Raw genomic sequence first — 26,543 nt, forward strand, 5'->3', positions numbered from 1 at the left:
GAGGGTATAGAAATGAGCTGTTTTATTACAAAGAGTTTCACAAAATGAAAATATCTCAAAAAGGAAGCTAGGCTATCAACCTCCACCTACAGAATTGGGGGAAGACAGGCAATATAAGTTTTTTTGTTTGCCCAAGATGGGTGGGAAGGTATAAACAGAACCAATCTAAAAATGGCTGCTATTACCCAAGCCTGAAAAGGGGTCCTAGGAGACCCAGACCCCTCCTAAAAAGTTTAACAGGGGCATCTTAGCAGAGCTCCTAAGCAGGCACTTGGCAGTTCAGGATTTTTCTCTTCTGGTTGTTTTCTTTCCACGCAAATGGGGGGAGGGGGGTGGCAGGATGGACAAGGTCGCTCTGGGAAGAGCCCTCCTAGCACCACTGCCCTGTGCTCTGGTCCCTGGGGACGTTATAGTTAATATATTTTATATAAATACACAGAGGAATAGAAAATATAAAATCTGAGAAGTGAGGAACTTGGGGAGAAGATGGGGCTGCAGACCTTGCTCAGGCCAACTTGACCTCTTCTTTGACCCTGCAGAGAGAACAGACAGGCATGAGAAAACTCATGCTAGTGGCCCTGAAGCACAAACATGGCTATAGTGACTTCCATAGACCCTGGCTGCCCAGGTGACTGCTGGGAACTGGGCAGAGACATACAGACTCCACCCTTAAAGAGGCCTCTCTCTGTAGGCTGGACCAGCAGCTGTCCCTGCTCTTCCTTCCCTCTCACAGAGGTAGGACACAGAAGGTGATGATGCTCTAGTGCTACAGAGAGCCACCAGCCCCTTTCCTCACCCTTTGGCTTCTGGCTTCTCCTCCTTGGTTTTCTCTTCTTCTGTGACTTCTAGAAAATAAGAGAACAGGTATGCTTGAAGGCTTCTCAGGTAGTCGGACTCCTCTATCCTGAAACCCCTTCTTCAATACCACAGTTCACTGGTTATAGAAAAATGAGAAAAGCCTATCCCAGGTCCTCTGGTGAGGTTGGCTGAAAACAGGTCAGACCGGTTTCCCAGCCTGTTTCAGCAAGAACACAGGCAGAGGCAGCCCCCTGGGAAACTGGGAAAAGGGCTTGGGTGGTATGTGAGCCAGGGTCAGTCAGCCAGCAGAGACCAAGAGTGTCACTGTCACTGTTCTGTGGTTCTCACCACCTCTAGGAGCCACTGAAAGACTCAAGACTCAAACCTCCAGTTTAAGCTCCAAAGGAGCTGGCTGGGTCTGGGTCAGCTCCTTCCTGATCTAATCCAAACTCACCTTTTTTCTCTTCAGGATCTTTCTCTTTCTCATCCTCTGTTTTAACTCTTTTGGCTTTTTTGAAGTTAGAAGAGTTCTTGCGACCACCTTCTCCCTCCTCATCTGAGTCCGAGAACTCTTCCTCACAGGCAATGCGTTTGTCAGAGGAGCAGACTGGGAGGCAGCAGAGAGAGAAACATTGGTATGAGAGCAAGGGGCCCAGTGCCTTCCTGCCACAGATACTGAGTGGCAGAGTACCTGCCTGGATGAGAAGACCCCGGGTTCCATCCCCAGCACCCCTCATCAAGACACCAAGGAAAGCTACCAAGCCGGGTGGAGGCAAGGGGTCTCAAAACAAATGTTTGCACACAGCTGGGCAGCTTGGAGATGGGAAAAGGAGGAAGGGAAGTGCAGAGCTCCCTACTAAGCAGGGGACAGGCCCCTGGAGCTAGTCTTACTGGAGATGCGTTTGTCAGGGTCCTCCTCATCTTCATCCCCACTCTCTTCGGGGATGGCATCCTCAGGGATGGCCTGCATCTGGACCCCAGGGGCATGGGGCAGCATCCTCAAGTTCTCAAAGAGACGCTGCCTACAGGAGAGAGGGTGGATGGGCTGTAGTAGTCAGAGACAAGTCAGAAACTGGCCTGTTAAACTGAGACAACTTGGCAGCACACTCACTTGATCTTCTCCAGGTACTCGTTAGTGTTCTGGTTGGTCATGTTGGAAGGGCTGATGTGAAGCTTGAAATCCGGTCCAAAGTATTCAAAGTAGTCGTTGTAGGGCAGCTCTGCGGGCAACGGGAGAGAACAGTGAAGATAAAGACACGGCCACCACCGGGCCCATGGAAACGCATAGAAAGCTTGCTTTCTCTGGGTCTGCTTACCCACTTAAAAAAAGAGAAGACAGAACAAACTAGGACACATACAAAGTTTTAATCTGTTCTGCTTTGTCTTTTTGAGATAAAGTCTTTCTGCGGCCAAGAGCTTTCTTCTTCTTCTTTTTTTTTTTTTTTCCGGTTTTCCAAGACAGGGTTTCTCTGTGTAGCCCTGGCTGGCTTTGAACTCAGAAATCCGCCTGCCTCTGCCTCCCAAGTGCTGGGATTGAAGGTGTGCACCACCACGCTCGGCTCCGAGCTTCCTTATTAAAGGCTGGGGTTACACTTAGGACCTACTGATGTCTATAACACCATTCTCCAGTGTCCACACCAGTGGGGTATGTGTCACTAGGGGGAGAAGGACCCAAGCCCGCAGTGCAGAACACTAAGCACTCTGCATTCACTGTAAATCAAACATCTGAATGACTGACAATGTCCTGACCAACACCATGGGGAGAACACAAGACTACGGAAAAACTGAGGCTACGATTTGCCTGCCACAAGATAACAGGCAGGAACCTCGGTGGAAAGTATGAAAGGCTAGGGGCAAATGGAAAAGTTGTAAATGAAGGCAGGTGACATCCAGCCCCCACCCAGCCTAACCTGGCCCTGGAGCTAATACCATTAGGGATCTCTGTGTCCAGGGCCACCGCTGTTTCGTAAGTCCAGCAGCGAGCAACATTCCGGATGGTGTAGCCACCTCCTCCCAGCATCAGCATGGGCAAGTTGAAACTCTTCACGAACTCCACACACTTGGCGTGTCCTTTGGAAGGAAAAGGGATGTTGGTTTACAGGGGAACCTGGCAGACCCTGTCCACCTATGTGCATGCTACCTGGACTCACCTTTGATGGTCAGATTGAAGCAACCTAACCGGTCCCCAGACAGGGAATCTGAGCCACACTGTAAGACCACTGCACTAGGCTGGAACATCTCCATTACTTTGGACATGACCTAAAAAATAAAAAGATACACCTTGGTTATGACCAATCTCAAAAAAAGCATGTGAGGTCCAGAGGTAGAAAGAGGTCCAGCTTTTTTTTTTTCCTTTTATTTCCCCGATACTGTGTGGTAGACAAGAGGTTTCTGACTTTAAAGTAAAGATTATCACAACTCGCACAACTGAGCTTTGATTGGTCTGTCAACTCCCTCCTCTTTCCCTTTTTATAACTGCCGACCTCCCAAGTTGCTTCCTTTCAGAGACCTCCCAACCTCTCGCTGCATCTGCTCCACTCCTCTGTCCCTATAGGTCATCTAGTTCTGTACATTTTTTTTTTTTTTTTACTTTTTTATTTTATTTATTTATTATATGTAAGTACACTGTAGCTGTCTTCAGACACTCCAGAAGAGGGAGTCAGATCTCGTTAGGGATGGTTGTGAGCCACCATGTGGTTGCTGGGATTTGAACTCTGGACCTTCGAAAGAGCAGTCGGGTGCTCTTACCCACTGAGCCATCTCACCAGCCCAGTTCTGTACATTTTATTCTCAAACCTAAGCACACACTGTTCCTCAGGAGGCTGTACGTGGAGCTTCTGTCATCTTTACTACTAAGCGCATGCAGGCATTTGTGTGACCACAAAACTTATTAACCAATCCAGCTCAAGGCCGGGCATGGTGGCACAATTTAGTCACAGCATTCAGGAGGCAGAGACAGGACGCTCTGTGTGTCAGAAGCCAGTCTGGTCTATAATGAGTCCCAGGCCAGGACTGCAGTGGTGAGAGCCCCTGCACTTCAGCCTACCTTCTCCCGGACCCAGGCACCCCTGTAAAAACGCAAGCTCTGGTCAGGATGCTGAGGACTCTAACCGCAGGTGCTGTACAACATGCCACACTGCCTTTCCAGTCTCTGGACAGGATAAACAGCTGGGGGCTTTTCCAGGCAAGCTAGTCTATAAAGACTAGAATAGACCCCAATTTCTTAAAATGTGGAGAGTAGTAAAAGGCTTAAGAAACATGAAAAACGAGCCGGGCGTGGTGGCGCACACCTTTAATCCCACCACTCGGGAGGCAGAGGCAGGCGGATTTCTGAGTTCGAGGCCAGCCTGGTCTACAGAGTGAGTTCCAGGACAGCCAGGGCTAAACAGAGAGACCCTGTCTCGAAAAACCAAAAACCAAACCAAAACACCATGAAAAGCTCAGAAAATAGACCATAATGAAAAGAACAAATCATCTCTGAGTGGCCAACTCCAGCGATGTGGGACACAGAACACTGAGGGCTGCCATCACTGTCAGACCTGCCTGCTCCCATCTTTCTCTCATGTAATCTCTGCTTTGCCAAATATTCTGCTTAAATTAAATGGTCACGAACAACAACAAAAGAAAAAACACATCAGTGCTGTGTTTCTGATTCCATCCTGCAGGGAAGCTCCTTAGCAGGAAGGTACACAACTCAACATAGCTTCAGGAAATCCCTGAAACTGAACAGATTCACTAGGACTTCCCCTGACAAAGCAGTAAAAGCTGTAAAAGAAAAGAAAAGGAAAGGAAAGGAAAGGAAAGAAAAGAAAAGAAAAGAAAAGAAAAGAAAAGAAAAGAAAAGAAAAGAAAAGAAAAGAAAAGAAAAAAGAGTTTCAGACTAGACAGGCTGCCTGGAAGAAACAGAAAATGCTGAGCTGCCTGGAAAAGGCTCAGATCAACTCAGGCTCCCGGAAATGCCTCTGTAGCCTGTTGAGCTGCCTGAAGGCTGGGTAGTGAGCTTTTGTGGGGAGGGCTTTGGTGATGCAGCTATCTTTAAGACATTTCTATTCCTATAGGTACCACCTATATACCTATTTCTATTCCTATATACCACCACTCCTGTACGTAACCCCAGTTTTTGATCCTCAGTGGCTCACTAAGCTGGGTTTTGGTGGGATCTGTATTTTGGTCAGTTGTGTGTTCCCTATGTGTGGTGAATAGACATGTGTGTTACATCACTCTTGGAAAAAGTTTTGTCACACAACTGACTACAGACTGTTGGGTTCATAAAATTTACCTCCCACAAAGACCTTACAAGTTACTGTACTGTGAGCAAAAGGCCAGACTCACAGACAGACGGCAGCAACAAATTATGTGGTTGTTTCCTGATACCACACAGCAGCCAAAGTTGTAAACACTTCCTTTCCAGGTAGCCACTTGGAGGAACCACCTCTCTCTCGGCCATAACAGATGCTTTGCTATCGTCCCCTTCATCAATCCCAACACAGCCCAAGGGGTGAGCCAAGGCACTTACTGGCTTAAAGATGGCTTCATAGGATTCGTCGTCAATGCCGTCTCGCAGTGGGTAGTTCACAGCATAGTACTTGCCTTTGCCAGCCCCAATGTCCTAATCAAAGGGGACATTCAAGTTGAAAGACAAAAAGAAGGAGATTCAAAGATGGGGCTGGAAGGCTAAGGAGAAAGACAGCGGTGCTGTGAGACAAGCTGAGCCCATGAGATCTGCAAGGCCAGAGGAAGCCCGACTCCCAGTCTCTCAATTTTCCCGAGAGAAAACTGCTATCACCTAGTTAAGAGCACGCCGGGAGGTGGGTCACAGAAGTAAAACCCACCTCGCTCAACTCTGCCCAGAGTTTTACTATATACTCCTCTACCTTTATTCTGTCCTCTCTAGAAAGCGTGGAGGGCAAGTCACAGAAGAGAGCTTCTTCCAGTTAACTTCTAACAGCAAACGTGACTTACACGAATGTTTGTGGTATCAAACAACTTAATTAGTAGCATTTCCCACCTAAGGGCGACTGGCAGGGCAAACCGATCTCACTGTATTCATGCTGACAGATGGGGCAGCCCTAGGAGGGGCCCAAGTCCATTAACTGTTCCACGTAAAATTCAGGCTTTCATGGAGTGTTTTGGGGCGAGTCCACTGCCTTCAGTCACAGTGCTAAGGGGGAAGATGACTCCTCGGAGCCGCAATCCCTCACTCCAAACGCAAGTCACATAAAAGTGTGATGCATCCCAGCTGTGATCAGGAGGCCGTGACAATGAGCCAGAAAACCCTCAATTCTCTTGACCCCTTACATCCTAACAGTCCTCTTCCAGAATAAAGAATGAGGTCGTGTAGGTGCCCAAACAATAATGTGGTACTCTCAATGGCAGAGAGGCAAGAAGTAGATTCTAATGACACAGGATAGGAGAGTTAGAGCTGAAGGTGAGTTGGTTGGTCCCTAAAGGGAGTTCTCACCCGTAGGTCCCCAGTTCCTGGGAAGTACTCTCCGTATTTATGAAAGGACACAGTCATGACCCGGTCTGTAGTATAGAAGGCCTCTTCCACGCCATCGCCATGGTGAATATCAATGTCAATATAGAGCACCCTCTGGTGGTACCTAGGATCAGAAGGTGATAAGGGCCCTGGGGGCTCTTTGGGGATGGGACGCGCCAAGGGCGCCAGGTCCCAGCTTACCGGGCTAGCTGCCTCCCTCAGGTATCTCTAAGCACCAGAGACGTAGAAACTGGCTGAAGGAAGGTGGAAGAGTGGCCGGGGTGTCTCCAGAGGCCTGACCAAGCCGACCATGTCCGATCTTCCTACTCTACAGCCAGGGTCAACTCCAGTCACACAAGGACACTCTGGAGGCAGGATCTTAGCAGCGCCTGCCCCAGATCTTGCCGTGGGCTCAGATCAAACCAAGACCCCGAAAAGGAGAGGATGGCCAGAGACACTCATGGAACACATCCTAGCCAGCAGGCCACAAGAAAAGCAAACTAGGGAAGCAAGCCCAGGGGTAGAGGGAAGTGGGACCTGGCCTAAGGTGCTCTTCCAAGACACAAGGCCAGGCAGGCATACTTTAGCAGTTCCAGGATGGCCAGGACGATGTCATTGACGTAACAGAAGCCAGAAGCTTCAGACTTCTTTGCATGGTGCAGGCCCCCGGCCCAGTTCACAGCGATGTCCGTCTGCTGCTTATTAAGCTTCACAGCACTTGCTGAGCAAGGAAAGAGCACAAGCCTGTTACTAAGCCGTTCCCCTTGCCCTGCCAACTCAATGGGAGGTACTTTATTCATTTTACAGTGTTTTAAGGGGGTGTTTTTGGTATTGTTGAGGCAGGGTTTGTTGTGTATGCTATTGGTGGTGGCACACACCCTTAATCCCAACACTAAGGAAGCAGAGGCAGGCAGACGTCTTGAGCTTGTAGCTAGCCTGGTTTACTAAGTTAGTTCCAGGTAAATCAGGGCTACAGAGTGACCTCATTGTAAAACGAAACAAAACCCCCAACTAAAACAGAAATGTTGCTGCACCCCTGTATACTGTGTCTACAGTTGTCTGACTATTCTGTCTGCACAGATATATATGCACGTCTGCATGTGCACCATAAGTACCTAGTGCCCAGAGGGCACTGGAGCCCTTAGAACTAGAGTTAACTCTAAGTTGTTAGCTGCCATATGGGGGCTGGAAACCAAACCCTTGAGCAAGGGCAGTAATTATTCATAATAAGCAGTAAGTGCCTCTGCCCCTGCATTTTTTCTGGCGTTTGATTTAATCTCACATTCTATTCATCCAGGTGCTGAGAAACAACAGGCTATACTACATGTCAAGTACAGATGTGCAGGAGGCTATACCATGTACTACATGCACACCACATGTACAGATGTGCAGGAGGCTATACCATGTACTACATGTACACCACATGTACAGATGTGCAGGAGGCTATACCATCTACCTTTGTCCAAACTGTATACGAACACATTTCTCAGAATGTGTCTCCAGCCTTAACCCATGAGTGGCTGCATTTGGTAGGATTTGGGGCCGTTCTAAGGTATCTCAGAGTTACAGTCAAATGACCTGGGAGGAATATTTATGACTTCAGAAGTTAATGACCTGACTCTTTCATAAGACACAGACGTTGATCTTCCATTTTTAAAGGTCTTTGCCGTTCACAAACTGCCCCTTAAAGCCTACAGGATATTTCCACATCTAAGCTCTTGGGGCAGGAGAGGAGAATTAAAAACAGCTGTCAGTACTGTGTTTAAGGTTGAAAGTCAAACCCCACAGAATCACTCGTAATGAAGGCAGACAGATCTCCCAGCAACTGTCCAGCACAGCCCAAGAAGCAGATTTAGTCTCCTTACCGACAGAGCCTCCCGTGGACAACTGACAGAACTCAAACAAGCCATCAAACACCGGACAGTCCTCACCAACATTGACTTGAAAGAAATAAGGCAAAGGTTAGCTTCCACAGTTTCCTTCAGTTTTCTTTTCTTTTTCTTTTTTTTAAAGATTTATTTATTTATTATATGTAAGTACATTGTAGCTGTCTTCAGACACTCCAGAAGAGGGAGTCAGATCTTGTTACGGATGGTTGTGAGACACCATGTGGTTGCTGGGATTTGAACTCTGGACCTTCGGAAGAGCAGTCGGGTGCTCTTACCCACTGAGCCATCTCACCAGCCCTTCCTTCAGTTTTCTATTTAGATTTTTACAACAGTGAGAAGGAAAACAACAGTTTAGATTCAGAAAGCTTGGGTTCTAGCCCAGGCTAACTTCCTGGAGATTTATGCTATTAATGATAATAAGCAACAGTGAAATTCATTTCAACCAGCCAGTGAAAAAATTAACAGACCCTCCCCCGGAATTTTGAAGACATGGCCTCACCGTGCTCCTCAAGCTGGTCTTGAACTCCTGGCTTAACCTTTCCTTAAGCCTTGGCCTTCTGAGTAGCTAGGACTATGCATACAACATTAAAAATCTTACAGGAAAGTGTTTAGCAATTTGGCAAATGCTGGCGAAGGAAACCTGTATGCTCCTCACGTGGTGAGTGTTACAGCAGGCTGTCACTTCTAACCACTTGAAATACCTGATACACGTATCCTCGCACAGTCTTCTGAGGTGGACTGCCTTCCGAACTTAGAAATGAAGAAACTGACTCAGAAAGGCCAAGTGAGCAGAGACCTATAGAATTACTTGCTGAGTACTGGAAGAGTTCATATGCTGCTGAGTGCTTTAAACACCTGATCCATTTATCCCCACATAATCTTCTGAGGTAGAATTTGGCCCAGTCCTATAAATGGGGAAATGAGCTCAGAGAAGTGAACGAACTGCTAACACAGAGGCACAATTCAAGCCTCCTGATTTGCTGCTGCCTGTCCTGAGACAATGTATCCTGCTCCTTCCACAGTGCTTTATGCACATAGACTCTCATTTAGTACTCACAGCTCCAAGACCTGGACAAGACAGGACCAGCGTGCACTGGAACGAGGACATGCAAAGAAGTAAGTGACTTGCCGAAGGCTGTATGACCATAAGTATCAGAATCAGAATAGGACCTAGGTATCCTGACTACTACAGGCCAGTGCTTTGACTACACCCAAGTGATAACTCGAGTTATTTTAGGCCCATGAGGTAAAAGTACCAAGCAGGGCATGAGGTGGAAACACATACAAACACTAATGCAAATGAAACCACACAGACAGGAAGCAGCCCCAGGCTCTCACAAAAACCTAAGGAAAGTGGCTGCTGAGGCCAGGGGCGAGAGTGGGGCTATCCTTACTCCTGCCCTGGTCTTTTATCAATAAGGGCTCCCAAAGTAGAGCAAGGAGGAAGAGCCCTGGGAAGAGGAGGCTAGCAAGGGGCCATTCTGGATTCTGGCAACATATTAGGACGCAGCTGTATTTGCAATAACCTTCACCATTCTCAACTCTGAGTTAACAGGCAAAAGTGCTGGCTCTGTAAGCCTGTTGACCAGAGTTCAATCTCTGTAGCTCTCAGAAAGGTGGAAGGAGTCAACCCCTCTGACCCCACCCATACACTGTAACACCCCACACACACTGCATACACACATGAAAATTAATTTTTTAAAAGCCACTAATCTAGTGCTACTATAATTTGGATTTCCCCGAGCCTGCTGCTTACTAAGGAAGCAGGCAGTGGGCGGCTTTCCTCATTTTCTAGGTAAACACTGCAAGAGGCTATGCCAATAAGAACTTTGGTCCCTGGGGTCAGGCTATATATTCAGGAGCAAGTAACTCCCCCTCTGACTGTTTCCTTCTGGTCCTGGTACTTGAGTTCCCAAAGGCTGGTTTATACTCCCTTGTGGGGATGAGAAGAGGATTAACCTTCAGGACCCAACCCAACATACAGTCCACACTTGTAATCCTGGACGGAGGAAGGAGAATAATGAAGATGTCAACTTAACTATATAATTAAGTTCAAGCCCAGCCTTGGCTCCATGAGACTTTCTTTTAAAAAGCAGCATCTTTGGAGACAGAGCACTCGTGAAGGGCATGGCTGTAATATCATCGCCTAGGAGGGTCTCTAAGCAGGGTGGTCTACTCACAGAGTTAAGTACCAAGCAGGTCTAAATAGTGTTAGACCCTGTCTCAAGCAACAACAAGCACAGCACTCTAGAACCCTGTAGAGGCCAAAACCCTAACTTTGGGATACAAGTTACACCTCTGTAATAGAGTCACTGAGTGGGGAGGGGAAGAGACGGCCTAGTATAGAAATAAGAATCCGTGCCCAGTCTTCAACTGTATTAATCACATCTTCTTGGACTGTGAGGAAACATGGACTTCCATTATCTTTACACTTAAAACCTCGCTGCTTTCTGTTTGGATTTTGAGATGAGGTCTCACTGTGTAGCCCCGGATGGCCTGAAACTCCTGTTTGGTTGAAGCCATCTCTAGAGCATATTACGTGAAGGCTGTCATAGCATACTCTTTAGTGATGACAGAAACAATTCTGCTAATGCTCAGTACAAATGCATTCTTTGTTTTGAGACAGGGTTTTACTCTACATTCCAAGGTGGCCTTAAAGACCACCTTGCAGCCTCCGCCTCCCAAGTGGTGGGGTGAGGCCAGGCTTTGAAATGTAGAGACACTGATGACTGCGCTCCAGCCAGGGGTCTGGAGTTCTCCACCCTGCCAGTCAAGTCTACAGACCAGACAGCTTGCCCTGACGGCCCCACCACCTTCGCCATTGGCATGTTCTCACCAGGAGCGCCAGGTTTGATTATCTGGTCCAGCAATTACATTTATTTAGCTTCCCAATTTTTAAATTTTTTTTAAGCTTCCCATTTTGATTTAAAAAATATTAGCTGCTGGGCAGTGGTGACGCACGCCTTTTTAATCCCAGCACTTGGGAGGCAGAGGCAGGCAGATTTCTGAGTTTGAGGCCAGCCTGATCTACAGAGTGAGTTCCAGGACAGCCAGGGCTAAACAGAGAAACCCTGTCTGGAAAAACAAAAACAAAAACAAAACAACAAAAAAAAGCACTTCACTAAATGACACCTGAAGTCTTTGCTACTTTGATTCCCAAAACACTGTGACATTTAAAAAAAAAAAAAAAAAGGTTTACTCATTTTATGTATGTGAGTACATTGTTGCATTGGATCCCATTACAGATTGTTATAAGCCACCATGTGGTTGCTGAGAATTGAGCTCAGAACCTTTGGAAGATCAGTCAGTGCTCTTAACAGCTGAGCTATCTCTCCAGCCCCACCAGATCTAATATTTTAACACACAACTTTATAATACTGACTGGAAAAGAACCTGCTCCCTCTGGAAGGTCTTTTACTTTGTCTTGACAGATTTGTGAATAACAGATATATCACATAATATCAAAAGCTAGTGTTCCTTGAAGGTAGGTACTATGAATGCATTAGCCTCAAATATAAGACAGGTACTGCTGTCTTCCTAATAGAGAACCTGAGAGAAGCTCCAAGACTTGAGTCACAACACATAACTGAGTAGGAAAGATGGTTCAGCAGGTAAATCACCTGCAGTAAAGTCTATGACTTGAGCTCAACCCCTGGAATCCAAGATAGGAGAGAACCTAGTCCCAAAGTTGTCCTCTGACCTTTCTACACAGGCCATTGTCATACATACCCCCAACACACAGACAGATAGACAGACAGACAGACACAGACACAGACACAGACACACACACACCTTAGAAGATTAACAGGCAGTTGAGCATTCAAACCAAGACACAAAATCTCAGGACCATCAAAAAATAAGTGCTTTAAAATAAACCCTGAAAGTTCATCTTCTTGCTGTGACAGACACCAGGCTTGCCTTTCTAATGAGAGCCTCTTTTGTTGAGAAGTCAGATAGATCCCCATTGCCAGCGTTTTGTGGAAACCCCTAAAACCACCTGCAGGAAACCAATGACTGAACTCCATGAAGTCAGCAAGATCTTGTCGATTCAGAGAGTGGACACTTAAATCACAAAAGAAACAATTCAGGTGTGACAATCAAGTCCCAGACCTAACCAATGCTTTCTCACAACTAAAACAATCACAGTTGTACAAATGAGGTATGGCTTCTGAGATGGGATGTACCTGCAGTGTCAGAGCCCAGCAGGCAGGGGTGGGACCACCTCATCTCAAAGATTACATCATCTAGTCTGTCCTTTGCGTCCTCTAAATACTAAATGCAAAGTTCAAGCAATTATAACTGGACAGAAATCAGAAACTACACAGTTCATCCCATTTTACAGAACAAAAATCTTAGGGGAAGTATCTTGTGCAGTCAATTAAGAGCAGGACCAATGTCTCCTGGCTACTTGGCAGCCCAGGGCCTTGCTCATTACAGTTATAGCATGCCCGGAACAGCACAGGAGCCCTAACTGGACAAGTCTAACTCTGTAATTTACGATCAGGACACAGAAAGCCAGATGAGATGAGAATGCATTGGCGCCTTTGGGAAGCCAGACACATCAGGTGTGAACTAAACAGGGACCAAAGGGTGGTACTCCCCATGAAAAAAAAAACCCAATGGGGAGCTCTGGAGGATGGGAAGGGAACATACTTACATCTCTGCATCTGCTTGCTGTATTCAGACATATTATCTGGGCGAATAGAACGCAGGAATTTAATGTAGTCATCACTGTGGTACTTGGTCATCTCCTCAGCATTGGCTTTGTGAGGACGCTAGGGAGAAAGAGCAAGTTAGCTTGACCAAGGTCAAGGTCACTTCACTCTTCTAGATGAGTCACTTGGACTTTGCTCCTGAGTGCTGAGATAAAAAATGTAAGCCAGGGCTGGTGAGATGGCTCAGTGGGTAAGAGCACCCGACTGCTCTTCCGAAGGTCCAGAGTTCAAATCCCAGCAACCACATGGTGGCTCACAACCATCCGTAACAAGATCTGACTCCCTCTTCTGGTGTGTCTGAAGACAGCTACAGTGTACTTACATATAATAATAAATAAATAAATCTTAAAAAAAAAAATGTAAGCCAAAACACCAAGCTAGGAGTTGTTTTAAGAAGAACAGTGGTTGGGGGGGTGGGTATGGGGGACCTTTGGGATAGCATTAAAAATGTAAACGAGGAAAATACCTAATTAAAAAAAAAAAAGAAGAGCAGTGGTGGCTTAAGACTTTCTCTGTAGCCTTGGCTATGCAGAAACTTGCTCTGTAGCCCAGGCTGCCCTTGAATTCAGGGATCCCGCTGGTTCTCCTTTATCTCCCTTAGTGGTGGGATCAAGGGTGTGTGCTGCCATGCCTCCTCTGGGGAACCTTTTATAAAGCACTGCACCAAGAATTCTGATCAAGTCCTTCCCACTAAAACTTTGTTGACATGTTAGAAGTGTCCTGATGGTCCCAACACATATCCACACAATATTATTTACTGTATTGTGCGTGTAAGAGCCTTATGTGTACCATGTACGAACAGAGCCTATGGAGCCAGAGGGGCACTGGATTCCCTAGACCTGGAGTCCCAGACAACTGTGACAGCATCTGCCATGCGGATGCTGGGAATCACATACAGGTCCTCTCTGGGCTCTCACCAGCTGGGTCCTTATGGAATCCATGCTACCTCAGCTTGATGGCCGCTGAGCTGATTCTCCTTCCCTCTTCTCCACAGAGTATGGTGATGTACACTGCTCTCTACTACTGCACTCAGGAGCAGAGGAGACTAGAGATCACACCTGGACTGTACAGTTCAAGTCCCGCCTACAGTATAAAACTACCTTTTTTCCATTCTAGCCATAGTCCCACCCCTGTCCTCTCTCCCACAGTTCCTCATTGCATCCCTGTCTCGAAAAACCAAAATAAAAAAAAAAAAAAACCAAACCAACAAACAAAAAAATTAAAGTGCCTTTAATTCCAGCACTTGGGAGGCAGATGCAGAATCTCTGAGTTCTAGGACAGCCAGGGGGCCACAGAGAGAAACAGTCTCAGAAAAACAAAAACTCTCACAGGCTTTGTTGTTTCACATTTTTTTGGTTTTGTTTTTGTTTTCAAGACAGTGTTTCTCTGTATAGCCCTGGCTGTCCTGGAACTCACTTTGTAGACCAGGCTGGCCTCGAACTGAGAAATCCGCCTGCCTCTGCCTCCTGAGTGCTGGGATTAAAGGCATGTGCCATCACACCCGGCTTGGTTTTCTGTTGTTGTTTTTTTTTTTTTTTTTTTTTTTTTTGAGACAGGGTTTCTCTGTATAGCCCTGGCTGTTTCATTTTCAAGCTTATTTGTCACGTGTGTACATGTGCATGAATGCCACAGTGCAGGTCAGAGAACACATGAAGGACTTGGCTGGCTCCTTCCACTATGTGGCTCTGGGTATTGGACTGAGGTCCTGGGCTCCAAGTGTCTACTACACCCTAAGAGCCATAAACTGTAATAAACTAAGTAAGCCCTCAGCTTCCTGGCTATCAGCAAAGCTATGTTGTGGCTCTGGCTTCTAGATACTATATAAACCCTAACCCCATTTTAGTCTGTGTTCTGAGTTGAAGACTTTTAAAAACAGGGTCATAATGTGTAGCTCTAGCTGTCCTGGAACTCATTTTCTCTTCTGCCATTTCTGTTAAGGAAACCAATATCCCGTCAGGGAGAATGACCTGTGTCATTCAAACTCTAGATGCAAGCCTATACACATATACTCCCCTCCAGGAGTGGTGGTTTAACCAGGGATCATGATGAAGGCCAGTCTATGTTACAGAGTGAATTCAGGGTAGCCTGGACCTAACTTCAAGAAAGAAAGAGAAAGCCGGGCGGTGGTGGCGCACGCCTTTGATCCAAGCACTTGGAAGGCAGAGGCAGGTGGATTTCTGAGTTCCAGGCCAGCCTGGTCTACAGAGTGAGTTCCAGGACAGCCAGGGCTACACAAAGAAACCCTGTCTGGGAAAAACCCAAAGAAAGAAGAGATAAAAAAGAAAGAAGAAGAGGAAGAAGAAAAAGAAAGAAAGAAAGAAAGAAAGAAAGAAAGAAAGAAAGAAAGAAAGAAAGAAAGAAAGAAAGAAAGAAAGAAAGAAAGAAAGAAAGAAAGAAAGAAAGAAAAAAAGAAAGGAAGGAAGGAAGGAAGGAAGGAAGGAAGGAAGGAAGGAAGGAAGGAAGGAAGGAAGGAAGAGGGAGGGGAAGGGAAGGGAATGGAGGGAGAAAGGAGGGCCAATGGAGAGACAGCTCAGCAGTTAAGAGCGTGGTTCTCAGTACCTATACAGCAGCTCAAAGCTGTGACTTCAGTCCCAGAAGATCTGATGCCCTCTTTTTTTGACCTGCATGCAGGCAAAACAAAAACACTCATACAAATAAAATACAATATAAAGAGCCAGGTATAGTGGCACTCTCCTTGGAAACATACTGATTTGTTTCAGCATTGATAAACCCGACCCACAGGATCAAATCATGAAATCCATTAAGGCTGGAGGGTGGCTGGAATTCTGCTAAGAACCTTCTAAAAAGGGTTTTCCCTCTAATAAAGGAGGAAAGGACTGGGAAGTCAGCTCAGATGGCCTAGCACTTTCCTAGCTCACACAAAGCCCCAGCACAACACGGGCTATGTGCAGTGGCTCATGCTCATCGTCCCAGCACTTGGACAGAGGGAGGAAGGGAGAGAGGGGAAAAAAATCAACAGTTCAAAGCCACCTCCGTCGTCTGTCAGTTTTCCCTCCTTGCTTTCTCAGGCATTTCCACTGGCTGGCATCAGGGAAAGAAGATTCATCCACTTTCTCTCTCTGAGGAGGATGCTGCTGTTGCTAGTTTGCTCAAGCTATGAAGACAGCCACTAACAGCAACACTCGTGCCATAGAGTGACCAGAGGCCCTGAGCATGTCTGTCTCATTCTGCTGGGATAATCCCAAAGCTAACTGGCCTCCTATTGCTGTTATTCCTCTGATTTTTACATTGTTTTTGTTTTGTTTTGTTTTGTTTTGTTTTGTTTTGTTTTTTGAGACAGGGTTTCTCTGTGTAGCCCTGGCTGTCCTGGAACTCAGAAATCTGCCTGCCTCTGCCTCCCAAGTGCTGGGATTAAAGACTTGCACCGCCACCACCACCTGGCTACATTGTTTTATTTTATTTTTTTAATTTTTAAATATTTCTTTTATTTATGAGTAAAGTACAGTTACTGTCTTCAGACACACCAGAAGAGAGCATCGGATCCCATTACAGATGGTTGTGAGCCACCATGTGGTTGCTGGGATTTGAACTCAGGACCTTCAGAAGAACAGTCAGTGCTCGTAACAGCTGAGCAGTCTCTCCAGTCCTGTATTTTATTTTTTAAGACATTTTTAAGGTGTCTCTATGTAGTCTTGGCTAGCCTGAGACTTGACATGTAGACCACATTGACCTTGAATTCAGAGACTCCTCTACCTCTGCCTCTCAAGTACTAGGAGCAAAGCCATGTATGTACAACCACACCCAGCTAACAAGTATCTGCCACTGCAGAGCAGCCAGAATACTTAGTGTTCATGAAGTCCTGGGTTCAAATCTCCAGTGCTGTAAGAACTAGACATGGGGCTGGAGAGATGGTTCAGCAGTTAAGAGCACTGACTGCTCTCCTGAGTTCAAATCCCAGCAACCACATGATGGCTCACAAGCATCTGTAATGAGATCTGACGCCCTCTTCTGGAGTGTCTGAAGACAACTACAGTGTAACTACATATAATTAATAAATAAATAAATAAATAAATAAATAAATAAATAAATAAATAAATCAATCTTGGTAATCCAGGCCTTGGAAGGAGGCAGGAGGTCTGAAACTCAAGGCCATCACTCCCCACAGACTGAGCTGGAAGCCAACCTGTGACCATGTGTTTGGGAGGCTGGGGGCAACCAGACTACCTACGTTTGGGGCCAGTTGGGACTACAAATTCAACAAAACCCTGCCTCAACAAACCAAACGGAAAAAAGCTCTCAATCTGTACCGCACTGCCTGCAGAAGAGGCAAACTGAGAATCAAGCCAAATTTAGTCTACACATATATTGGTATTCTTTACACATATGCTAAAAAATAAAAACAGATTTGGGAATTATAGCCAAAAATTAAAACAAAGACAAAACATGGAGCCAACATTTTAAACTTAGGTGGTATTATATAATCCAAAGTTCCAGTTTTTCTTTTAAAATTGGAAGCTCAGACAAAATTAGTTAGAGCTGTATGTGGGAACAAGACACGAGCTTACACTGAGGCTGGAAGCATAGCACTGGAAGACAACGACAGCGCTGTATAAAAAGGTGTGCCTGCGGGCAACCATGGAGCTCAGCTCTTCAGAGGGGAGCCGAGAGGGTCACAAGTGCAAAGGTCACCTTCAGCTATGGCTTCGATGAAGACAATGAGGTACAAGAGCCCCCAAGTCAGAGACAGTCCATACTCTGACTGTGTACTGTGTGCTGGCCTCAACTCAGGGATCTGACTGCCTCTGCCTCCTGAGGGCTGGGACTCAAAGCACCACTACCCAGCATGTTGTTGGGTTTTATTCTAGGCTAAGATTAGCTCGCACTCATTTAAGACTGTAGCCCAGGCCAGCCTTGAATCTCCAGCCATCCACGCCGCAGTACCCACACTGGGCTTCCATGTTGGCTTACAGCGCACTTCCCGAAGACTTTTGCTTTCTCCAAACACCACGTCATCCTCAGTTCGGTCTGTGCCTCTGTCCAACCCTTGACTTGGATACCAGTCCCTTTGTGAATGCTGCACTAAGTTCTAGGCGTTTTCATTCTTTGGAGACAGGGTCTCCTATACCAGGGCTGGCTGTGAATTGCCCAGAGTGGCCTTGAAACCCCAATCCTACCTCTCCCACCAAAGTGCTAGAACCTCAGCCTCATCCTTGACTTTCTAGTCAGTCTGAAGGAACTCCACGGCTCCGTTCTTCACTCCTCACCTCTCTATCATTAGCATTCTTTAATTGTTACACAGACACGGTAAACTTGGTTAGCTTACACGTACTGACACTGAAGTGCTTAAAAATAAAAAAATAGAACCTTCATCTACTCGCCAAATAATAGCCACTGAATGAATGAGCAGCTGAGAAAGGAAACTAAAGAATGCAGGCAGGGAGCCAGGTGTGGTGGCGCACGCCTTTAATCCCAGCACTTGAGAGGCAGAGGCAGGTGGATTTCTGAGTTTGAGGCCAGCCTGGTCTACAAAGTGAGTTCCAGGACAGCCAGGGCTACACAGAGAAACCCTGTCTCGAAAAACCAAACCCTCCCCCCCATCCCCCAAAAAGGAATGCAGGCAGGGAACCCAAGCTGACAAGGCAGGCAGGGGCAGCACTCAGGAACTCACGTAGATCTCCATTTTTCGGTAGAGACCATAGTTGAGCAGCAAATTGTGAGTCATGCGGATTCGGTGAGGCTTCATGGGGTGCCCTTGTCCATAATAGTAGTTTCCAACATCCCCTGAAAGAGAAGACAGTTTGCTTTATTATTTATTTTGGTTTTTCTGTGCACCCATGTGCAGACAGGGTTTCTCTGTGCACCCCTGGCTGTCCTGGAACTCACTCTGTAGACCACACTGTCTTCAAACTCAGAGATCTACCTAACTCTGCCAAGTACTGGGATTAAAGACACCACAGATACCCCCAGGTTCTCCGGTTTGTAAGATTTTATTTTTGGACTGAAGAGATGGCTCAGTGGGTAAGAGCACTGACTGCTCTTCCAGAGGTCTAAAGTTCAATTCCCAGCACCCACATGGTGGCTCCAGTTCCAGGGAGTCTGACCCCCTCAAACACCAATGCACACACAATAAAAATAAATAAATTGGGGCTGGTGAGATGGCTCAGTGGGTAAGAGCACCCGACTGCTCTTCCGAAGGTCAGGAGTTCAAATCCCAGCAACCACATGGTGGCTCACAACCATCCATAACAAGATCTGACTCCCTCTTCTGGAGTGTCTGAGGACAGCTACAGTGTACTTACATATAATAAATAAATAAATATTTAAAAAAAATATTTAAAAAAAAATAAATAAATTAATTAATTAATTAAACAAAAAAAGATTTCCTTTTCAATTACACATAAATGTGTGTGGACATGTACATGCTGGTGCAGGTGTCTCCTGGGAGCTGCCTAATGTGGATGCTGGGAATTGAACCCTGGTCCTCTTGAAGAACACTCAGTGCTCTTAACTACTGAGCCACCTCTCCAGCTCTTAGAGAAGCAGCTTTACTAACACAGTTAAACACTCTCCTGGGAGAACCCAGCAAACTCCCAGAACTCTAACGCTCATTTCTAGTTTCCATGAGTATTCCTCACCTTAAATAAAAGGAAGAGCCCGTGGTTCCTACATAAGCCAGTGTTTAAGGGTGAATCTAGAACACCTATATATGGGATAAAATTGACTGGGAATGAATAGGCAGTGTGGTGACTCAACTCACCGCACCTTTATGGAATTCCTTTTCCACGACAAAATCACTCACTACTACCTGGGACTATAACCACAGCCTACAGATAAAACCAAACTTCCTTGTTGCTTGTTTCAGCTACAGAAATTGCTTCTAACTGGTTCCTGGCCTTCGATTCAAGCTCTCTGCCTGCCACATCATGACCAGCTATTTCTCCTAAAGTGCAGCTCAGAACATCTCCTACTGGCTCCTCTTGCCTCCGGGCTCTGACTTCAATAGGCTGAAGTCAACATTTGTTCAATCTACCTTGTGCTGGCTCGATTTAGGTCAATTTGACACAAACTATGGTCACTGGAGAGGAGAAACCTCAACTTCGAAAATGGCCATGGGCCAGCCTGTAGAATATTTTAATTAGTAATTAATGACAGAGGGTCCAGTCCATTGTGGGTGGGGTCATGCCTGAGGTGGCAGCCCTGAGTTCTGTAAGAAAGCCGACTGAGCAAACCACGAGAAACAAGCCAGCAAGCAGCACCCCTCCATGGCCTCTGCATCAGCTCCTGCTTCCAGGTTTTTGCTGTTTGAGTTCTTGTTCTGACGTCCTTCAGTGATGGACTGCAACATGAAAGTTACAAGCCCCATAAACCCTTTCCTCCCCAACTTACTTTCTGGTCATGAAGTTCTGTAGCAGCAACAGAAACCCTGACTGCCTTTCCTGCTTCCTCTGTGGCCGTCCATCAACCACCACCCTGGTTGTGTATTTTCATAAGTAAACTTCTGCTGGGAACAGCCTAGCCATTAGTTCATACAGCACCTGAGTAGTTACATAATTGCTGCAGAGACCAATCTACTATATGGCAAAACGACGCCTAAAATAAACCAAGTATGGTAATCTACATCTGTAATCCTTGCACCTGAGAGGCTGAGGCAGGGGGCTAGAGAGCTAGCCTGGGACACACGGTGAGAGTGTCTCATGAGTTCAAGGCCAGCCTTGTCTACATAGAAAGTTCCAGGTGACACAGGGCTACAGAGTGAGACCCCATATCAAAAAACAAAAACCAAGCCAGGCAGTGGTGGCACACGTCTTTAATCCCAGCACTTGGGAGGCAGAGGCAGGCAGATTTCAAGGCCAGCCTGGTCTACAAAGTGAGTTCCAGGACAGCCAAGGCTACACAGAGAAACCCTGTCTCAAACAGCTTCACCACCACCAAAAAAAAAAAAAAAAAAAACAACAACAAAAAAAAAACCTAAACCAACAAAAACCATGCCCTAAACAAAATATTACTGCCTGGTCCTTCCCTTCGCTTCACAGAAAATGTCTGCCAGTCTGCAATACAGACAAACCAGATTACCAGCATCACACACATGGTATTCACCTTGGTCCAAAATATACTCAGTTTGAACAGTTCCTCAAACCCGGGCTAAATACACTATCATGCTCGTGTGTGACTGAGCTAGGCAGTGCTGTAGAGCACATGTGAGGTCAGGGACAGTCCTCAGGAGTCCGTCCTTTTAACTCTCACAGGTTATGGCAAGCCCTTTTACCTGCTCTTTAAAAGATTCTTTCAGACAGGGCCTCACCATGCAGTCCAGGCTAGTTAAAACTCATTCTCTGGGCTGGAGAGATGGCTCAGCTGTTAAGAGCACTGGCTACTCTTCCAAAGGTCCTGAGTTCAAATCCCAGCAAACACATGGTGGCTCACAACCATCCATGATTAGATCTGATGCTCTCTTCTGGGGAGACCACCACACCCGGCATAAATAAATCTTTTTTAAAAACAAAAAACCTCATTCTCCTGTCTCGGCTCCCTGGCTGCTGGGATTATGGGCTCATGCTACCAGGGCCAGTTCAGGCTCCAAATACTTTATAGATCCAAGTGATTGAACTAAAAGAACTCTCAACATGCAGCACCTCGCTCATCCTGTATTTACACACTTACTTACACTCTTAAGACTTGAAGGCAGTGGGCGTGGTGGCGCACGCCTTTAATCCCAGCACTAGGGAGGCCGAGGCAGGCGGATCTCTGAGTTCGAGGCCAGCCTGGTCTACAAAGTGAGTTCCAGGACAGCCAGGGTTATACAGAGAAACCCTGTCTCGAAAAAAGGACTTGAAGGCAAAGACTATATACTTTTTACATCATGAGCTCAATAAGCATCCAGTGGATTATATTTAACTCAGGGAAATTAAGTGCCCTGTGTAAGGTCACAGCTATAAACTGTCACAAAGACTCCAAACCTAGGACAGAGAAAGGCACCTGAGGTTCCCAGGCAGACGTCAAGTCTGCATTTAATCTAGAGAGCTCTGTGAATGGTGGCTTGCAAATAATCACAGCACACAGGCAAAGAGGGGAGGGGAGTTCAAGGCCAGTCTGAAATCTAGAGAGACTGTCTCTCCATACAGATGACTTGAAGAGAGAGAGTGTGTCACTGTGGATCAGGCTGGGCCATCTTTCTGACTCAGTCTCCCAAGTATGGAACTACTGGCTCCAGTCACCACTCACAGCTTAATGGATTCTAATTGGGCTACTGTACCCCCTCCCCACCCCAAAAATTCACTCTTTTTGCTGGGCACAGCGGCAGCAAACACTTGGGAAGCAGAGTCGGGCAGGTCTTGTAACTTGGAGGCCAGCTTCATGAATCCAGGCCACAGCCAGAACTACACACAAAATCCCTTCCATTTAGACAATTTAACGTTTTTTTTTTTTAATACTGGGGACCAAATAAGAGAACCGTGCACTCTAAATGTTCTTTCTCACTGCTGCTCTCAGTAGAAACTGCTCTCTGTTTTCTGGAAAGCCAGGCAATGGTGGCACACAACTCTTGATGCCAGTGCTTGTGACGCAAAGATAGGAGGACCTCTGTGGGTTAGAGACCAGCCTGGTCTACAGGACAAATTCCAGGACTACACAGAGAAACCCTGTCACAGAGGAAAGAAAGAAAAGGAAGGAAAGGAGGGGGGGAGGGAGAGAAGAAGCGAGAGAGCGAGAAAGAGAGAGAGGAAGGGAGGCGAGGGGAGGGAAAAGTGACTTACAAAAGGTAAAGTGGCTTGCCTACTACAGCAAACCTGACAGTAAGAGTGAAGTGAGTCCCAACCGGGAAAGAGACTGAAGTCTTTTTACTCTCCCCTGGCTCTCTCCCTCACAACTGCTAAAGTTCCTACTCTCTAAAGTCCTACATCACACTCCATGATAGGAATATTCTTGTATTCACTGTACTACGTAGGCTAGCTAGAAACTCCAAGATCTTCCTGCCTCTGCCTCTCAAGATGACTGGAAAGTGCTTCCCTGACAGCTCAAGAACACGCTTGAGGCTTTCCAGCACTTTCCCCCTACTTCTGCCTTCAAACTTGCCTACACTTTGTCACAAACCCAACTGACAGCTAGCAGATCTGCAGACCTGTAGACCTGTACGGATGCTGGCTACTCTCTCAACCTGTGCCCTCCATAATCACCATCACTACAACCTCTTATTTTGTTATGTTAAGCCTTTTTTTTTTTTTGGTAGTTCAAGACAGGGTTTCTCTGTGTAGTCCTGGCGGTCCTGGAACTCAAATCTATAAACCAAAACCAAACTTGCTTCAGATTCAGATACCCAACCCATCCTACACAGAGAAGGGATTAAGGTGCGCCACCACCTACACCTGTTTTGTAAAGACTCTTTCAAGGCCACAAAACAAGACTTCCTCTCTAGCCGGGCATGGTGGTGCACGACTTTAATCCCAGCTCTCGGGAGGCAGAGGCAGGCGGATTTCTGAGCTGGAGGCCAGCCTGGTCTACAAAGTGAGTTCCAGGACAGTCAGGGCTACACAGAGAAACCCTGTCTCGAAAAAACAAAAAAAAAAAACAAAAAAAAAACAATACTTCCTCTCTTAGAAGGGTGTAGTGGTACACACCTTTAGTGTAAGCGCTCTGGAGGCAGAGGCGGATGGGTCTCAGTTAGTTCCAGGCCAAGCAGAATACACAGAGAGAGACCCTGTCTCAAAAATAAAATTGCAAACTAGCTGGGCAGTGGTGGCCCACACCTTTAGCCCCAGCACTTGGGAGGCAGAAGCAGGTGAATTTCTGAGCTGGAGGCCAGCCTGGTCTACAGAGTGAGTTCCAGGACAGCCAGGGCTACACAGAGAAACCCTGTCTCAAAAAACCAATCAATCAAAAAATTGCAAGCTAAAGTATCCTCTTCTCTCCAATCTAGCTTCCGCCCCAATCCCTCCCAGCACTTCCCCATTAGTGCAGGCTTTAGTCCCAGCAGGAAAACTAGGTGGCAGATCTCCTTGAGTTCACAGCTGCCTCGTCTAATAGACCAGTTCTAGGACAGTCTTTTGTGTGTGTGAAGTTTTGCCTGCATGTATGTCCAAGCACCACATTCCCATCTAGCACTTGAAGCGCGAAGAGGTCACTGGATTCCTTCCAACTGGAGTTACAAGTGGCTGTGGGGGGCCCTGGGAATTGAGCGCAGCATCTCAGTAGGAAATGCTCTAAACTGGTGTGTGTGTGTGGTATGGATGTACCCGTGAGTGCAGGGCGGTGTGGAAGCCAGAAGAGGGCGCTGGGTCCCTGTAGCTGGAGTCACAGGCATCTGTGAGCCTCCCAAGGTGGATGCTAGGAACTGAGCTTTGTCCTCTGCAAGGGCTGTACACACTACCAACTACTGAGCCATCTCTCAGGGCCCTGCTTTCTCCAGTTAACAAAGCAAGGAAAACCTCTGCAAGGAAGTATTAGGGCTGGCCTTTAATCCCAGCACCTGAGAGGCAGAGAAAGGAGGATCTCTGTGAGTCCAAGAACAATCTAGTGGTCTACAGCACCAGTTTCAGGACAGCCAGGGCTATACAGAGAAATCCTGTCTTGAAGAAAAAAAGAGAGAAAAGGAGGGGAAATTATGTAATTCTATTATAATCTCAAAAAAAATTATGGGGCTGGAGAGATGGCTCACCAGTTGGGAGCACATACTGATCTTCCAGAGGTCCTGGGTTCGTTTCCCAGCAACCACATGGTGGCTCACAACCATCTGTAATGAGATCTGGTGTGTCTAAAGACATCTACAGTGTGCTCACATACATAAAATAAATAATTCTTTAAAAAAATTATGCCTATTATACTACCCAATCTTTTAGGAAGTGGAGATAAGGAGACTTTTCTCCAAGAAATGTATTATCTACAAAAAACAAGAAGAAGAAAAAAAATTCCCAGCACTTGGTGGCCAGAGGCAGACGGATTTCTAAGTTTGAGGCCAGCCTGGTCTAGAGAGTAAGTTCCAGGACAGCCAGGGCTACGCAGAGAAACTGTCTCAAAAAACCAAAACCAAACCAAACCAAACCAAACAAACAAAAAGAACCGAAACAAAAAATGAGGCTGCTAGACAGTGGTGCACCCCTTTAATACTCAGGAGGCAGAGGCAGGGGGATCTCTCTGAGTTCAGAGGCCAGCCTAGTTGGTCTACAAAGCAACTTCCAGGACAGCTAGGGCTGTTAGAGACAGACCCTGCCTTAAAAACAAAACAGAACAGAAACAAGAAGACACCAGGCTTGGTGGCTCCGTCACCCCACAGCACTGGGAAAGACTGAAACAGGAATGTGGCTAACAGTTGAAAGACAGCATAGTGAAAGAGCAATCAGGACCACTGAACCTTCTTAGTCCACTTCTTCAGAATTAAAACAGGCCAGGGTTGTGGCACATGCCTTTAATCCTAGCACTCGGGAGGGGGGTAGGATAAATCTCTTCCAGTAGGAAGCAAACCTGGTCTACAAAGTGAGTTCCAGGCTAGCCAGGGTTACACAGAGGCCATTTCCAAAAAAAAAAAAAAAGTATCAACATAGCTCTTCACCCTCTACAACTGGAGTTATAACACCCTTTTCTAATCCAGCTAAAATTACTATCTGAATTATTTTATACCGACAATTACCAAAAAATATCTGTCTTCTAAATTTCAGATCTAAACAGCCAACCGCCTACTGGCTGGCTGGCTAGATGTCCCCTGAACAACTCAACTGCTATTCCCAAAACACAAATGCTGGACCAAGTGGTGTAAGCCTGGAGTCAAGAGTAAGAAGAAGGGGCTTAATCCAAGACCAGCTGAGTTACACTGTGAGACCCTTTCTCAGATAAAGGTGCTGTCCCCTCCCCCTGCTGTTGGCTCCACTTGCCAGGGCCTGGCTTGTAACTCCAGTTCTTGGGTCCTAAGCACTGACACACAACCTGCTCCTCTCAGGTTGGGCTGAGGCTCCTGCTGTGTTCTCCTCCACCCCACATTCCCTTGTCCCAGCGCTAACACCGAAAGATACCTGTGACATTGTCTAGCTCCCCCTTCAGACGGGAACTCAACACAGGAAATGTGCCTCGATGAGCCCTCCAGCCCCAACAGAAACACAACCCAGGACAGAGTAAGATGCTCGCGCTGGCTCAATGAAAAGTCGTTTTAACAAGTTTCATGCACCTCTCTTCTTGCATCCCCGGGGAGCCCCATTTCCCAACTAGCAACTGCAGGCCCTACTCATAGACTTGGGGGATGGAGTGGGGGAGGGGATGAGTGGCCAGTCCTGCAGAACTCACCAAAAGAAAGAAAGAAAAAGAGAGAGAGTGAATGGGGACAGTGAAAAACCTTTGTATTCTCAGCAGGGGAAGATATCCAGGCAAACCGTCTCCATCATATTCCGATCCCCGCCGCCACTTAGGCTTCCCTCCAGGAATCCCACTCCAACTTCAGGTCGGATTCCCCGAGAATCTCCGCCACCGGGATTACCGCAGACTACCCCTTCCACGACCCCCACCTCATCTCCGGCCTCAGCCTCGACTTCCTCTCTCCAACCTCCTCCTTCAGCCTCGACTTTCCCTCAGCCTCCCCGGGGCTTCAGCCTCCTCCCAGCCTCCTCCCCCAGCCTTTCCCCAACGCCCGGCCCGCGCCGCCCACCCGCAGCTCACCGTCGTAGTAGTAACAGACTTTCCTCTTGGTGCCCTGAGTCTGCGCCATCTTGCTCGCCGCCCGGC

At 46.8% G+C, this 26,543-nt stretch overlaps 1 protein-coding gene across 1 annotated transcript; it reads right to left on the reverse strand.

Annotated features, from left to right (window-relative positions):
• On the reverse strand, positions 1-26,543 carry Hdac1 (histone deacetylase 1). The gene is made up of 14 exons (NM_008228.2): positions 26,478-26,543; positions 18,511-18,623; positions 12,824-12,941; positions 8,143-8,217; positions 6,860-6,998; positions 6,260-6,401; positions 5,315-5,407; positions 2,949-3,057; positions 2,728-2,868; positions 1,910-2,018; positions 1,690-1,820; positions 1,253-1,405; positions 797-845; positions 1-533 (listed from the first exon to the last, which is right to left on the reverse strand). The coding sequence occupies exons 1-14, from the start codon at positions 26,524-26,526 to the stop codon at positions 506-508; spliced, it is 1,449 nt and encodes a 482-aa protein (NP_032254.1). The 5' UTR covers positions 26,527-26,543; the 3' UTR covers positions 1-505.

The sequence above is a fragment of the Mus musculus genome, chromosome 4, assembly GCF_000001635.26.
Source record: "Mus musculus strain C57BL/6J chromosome 4, GRCm38.p6 C57BL/6J".
Classification (NCBI taxonomy): Eukaryota; Metazoa; Chordata; class Mammalia; order Rodentia; family Muridae; genus Mus; species Mus musculus.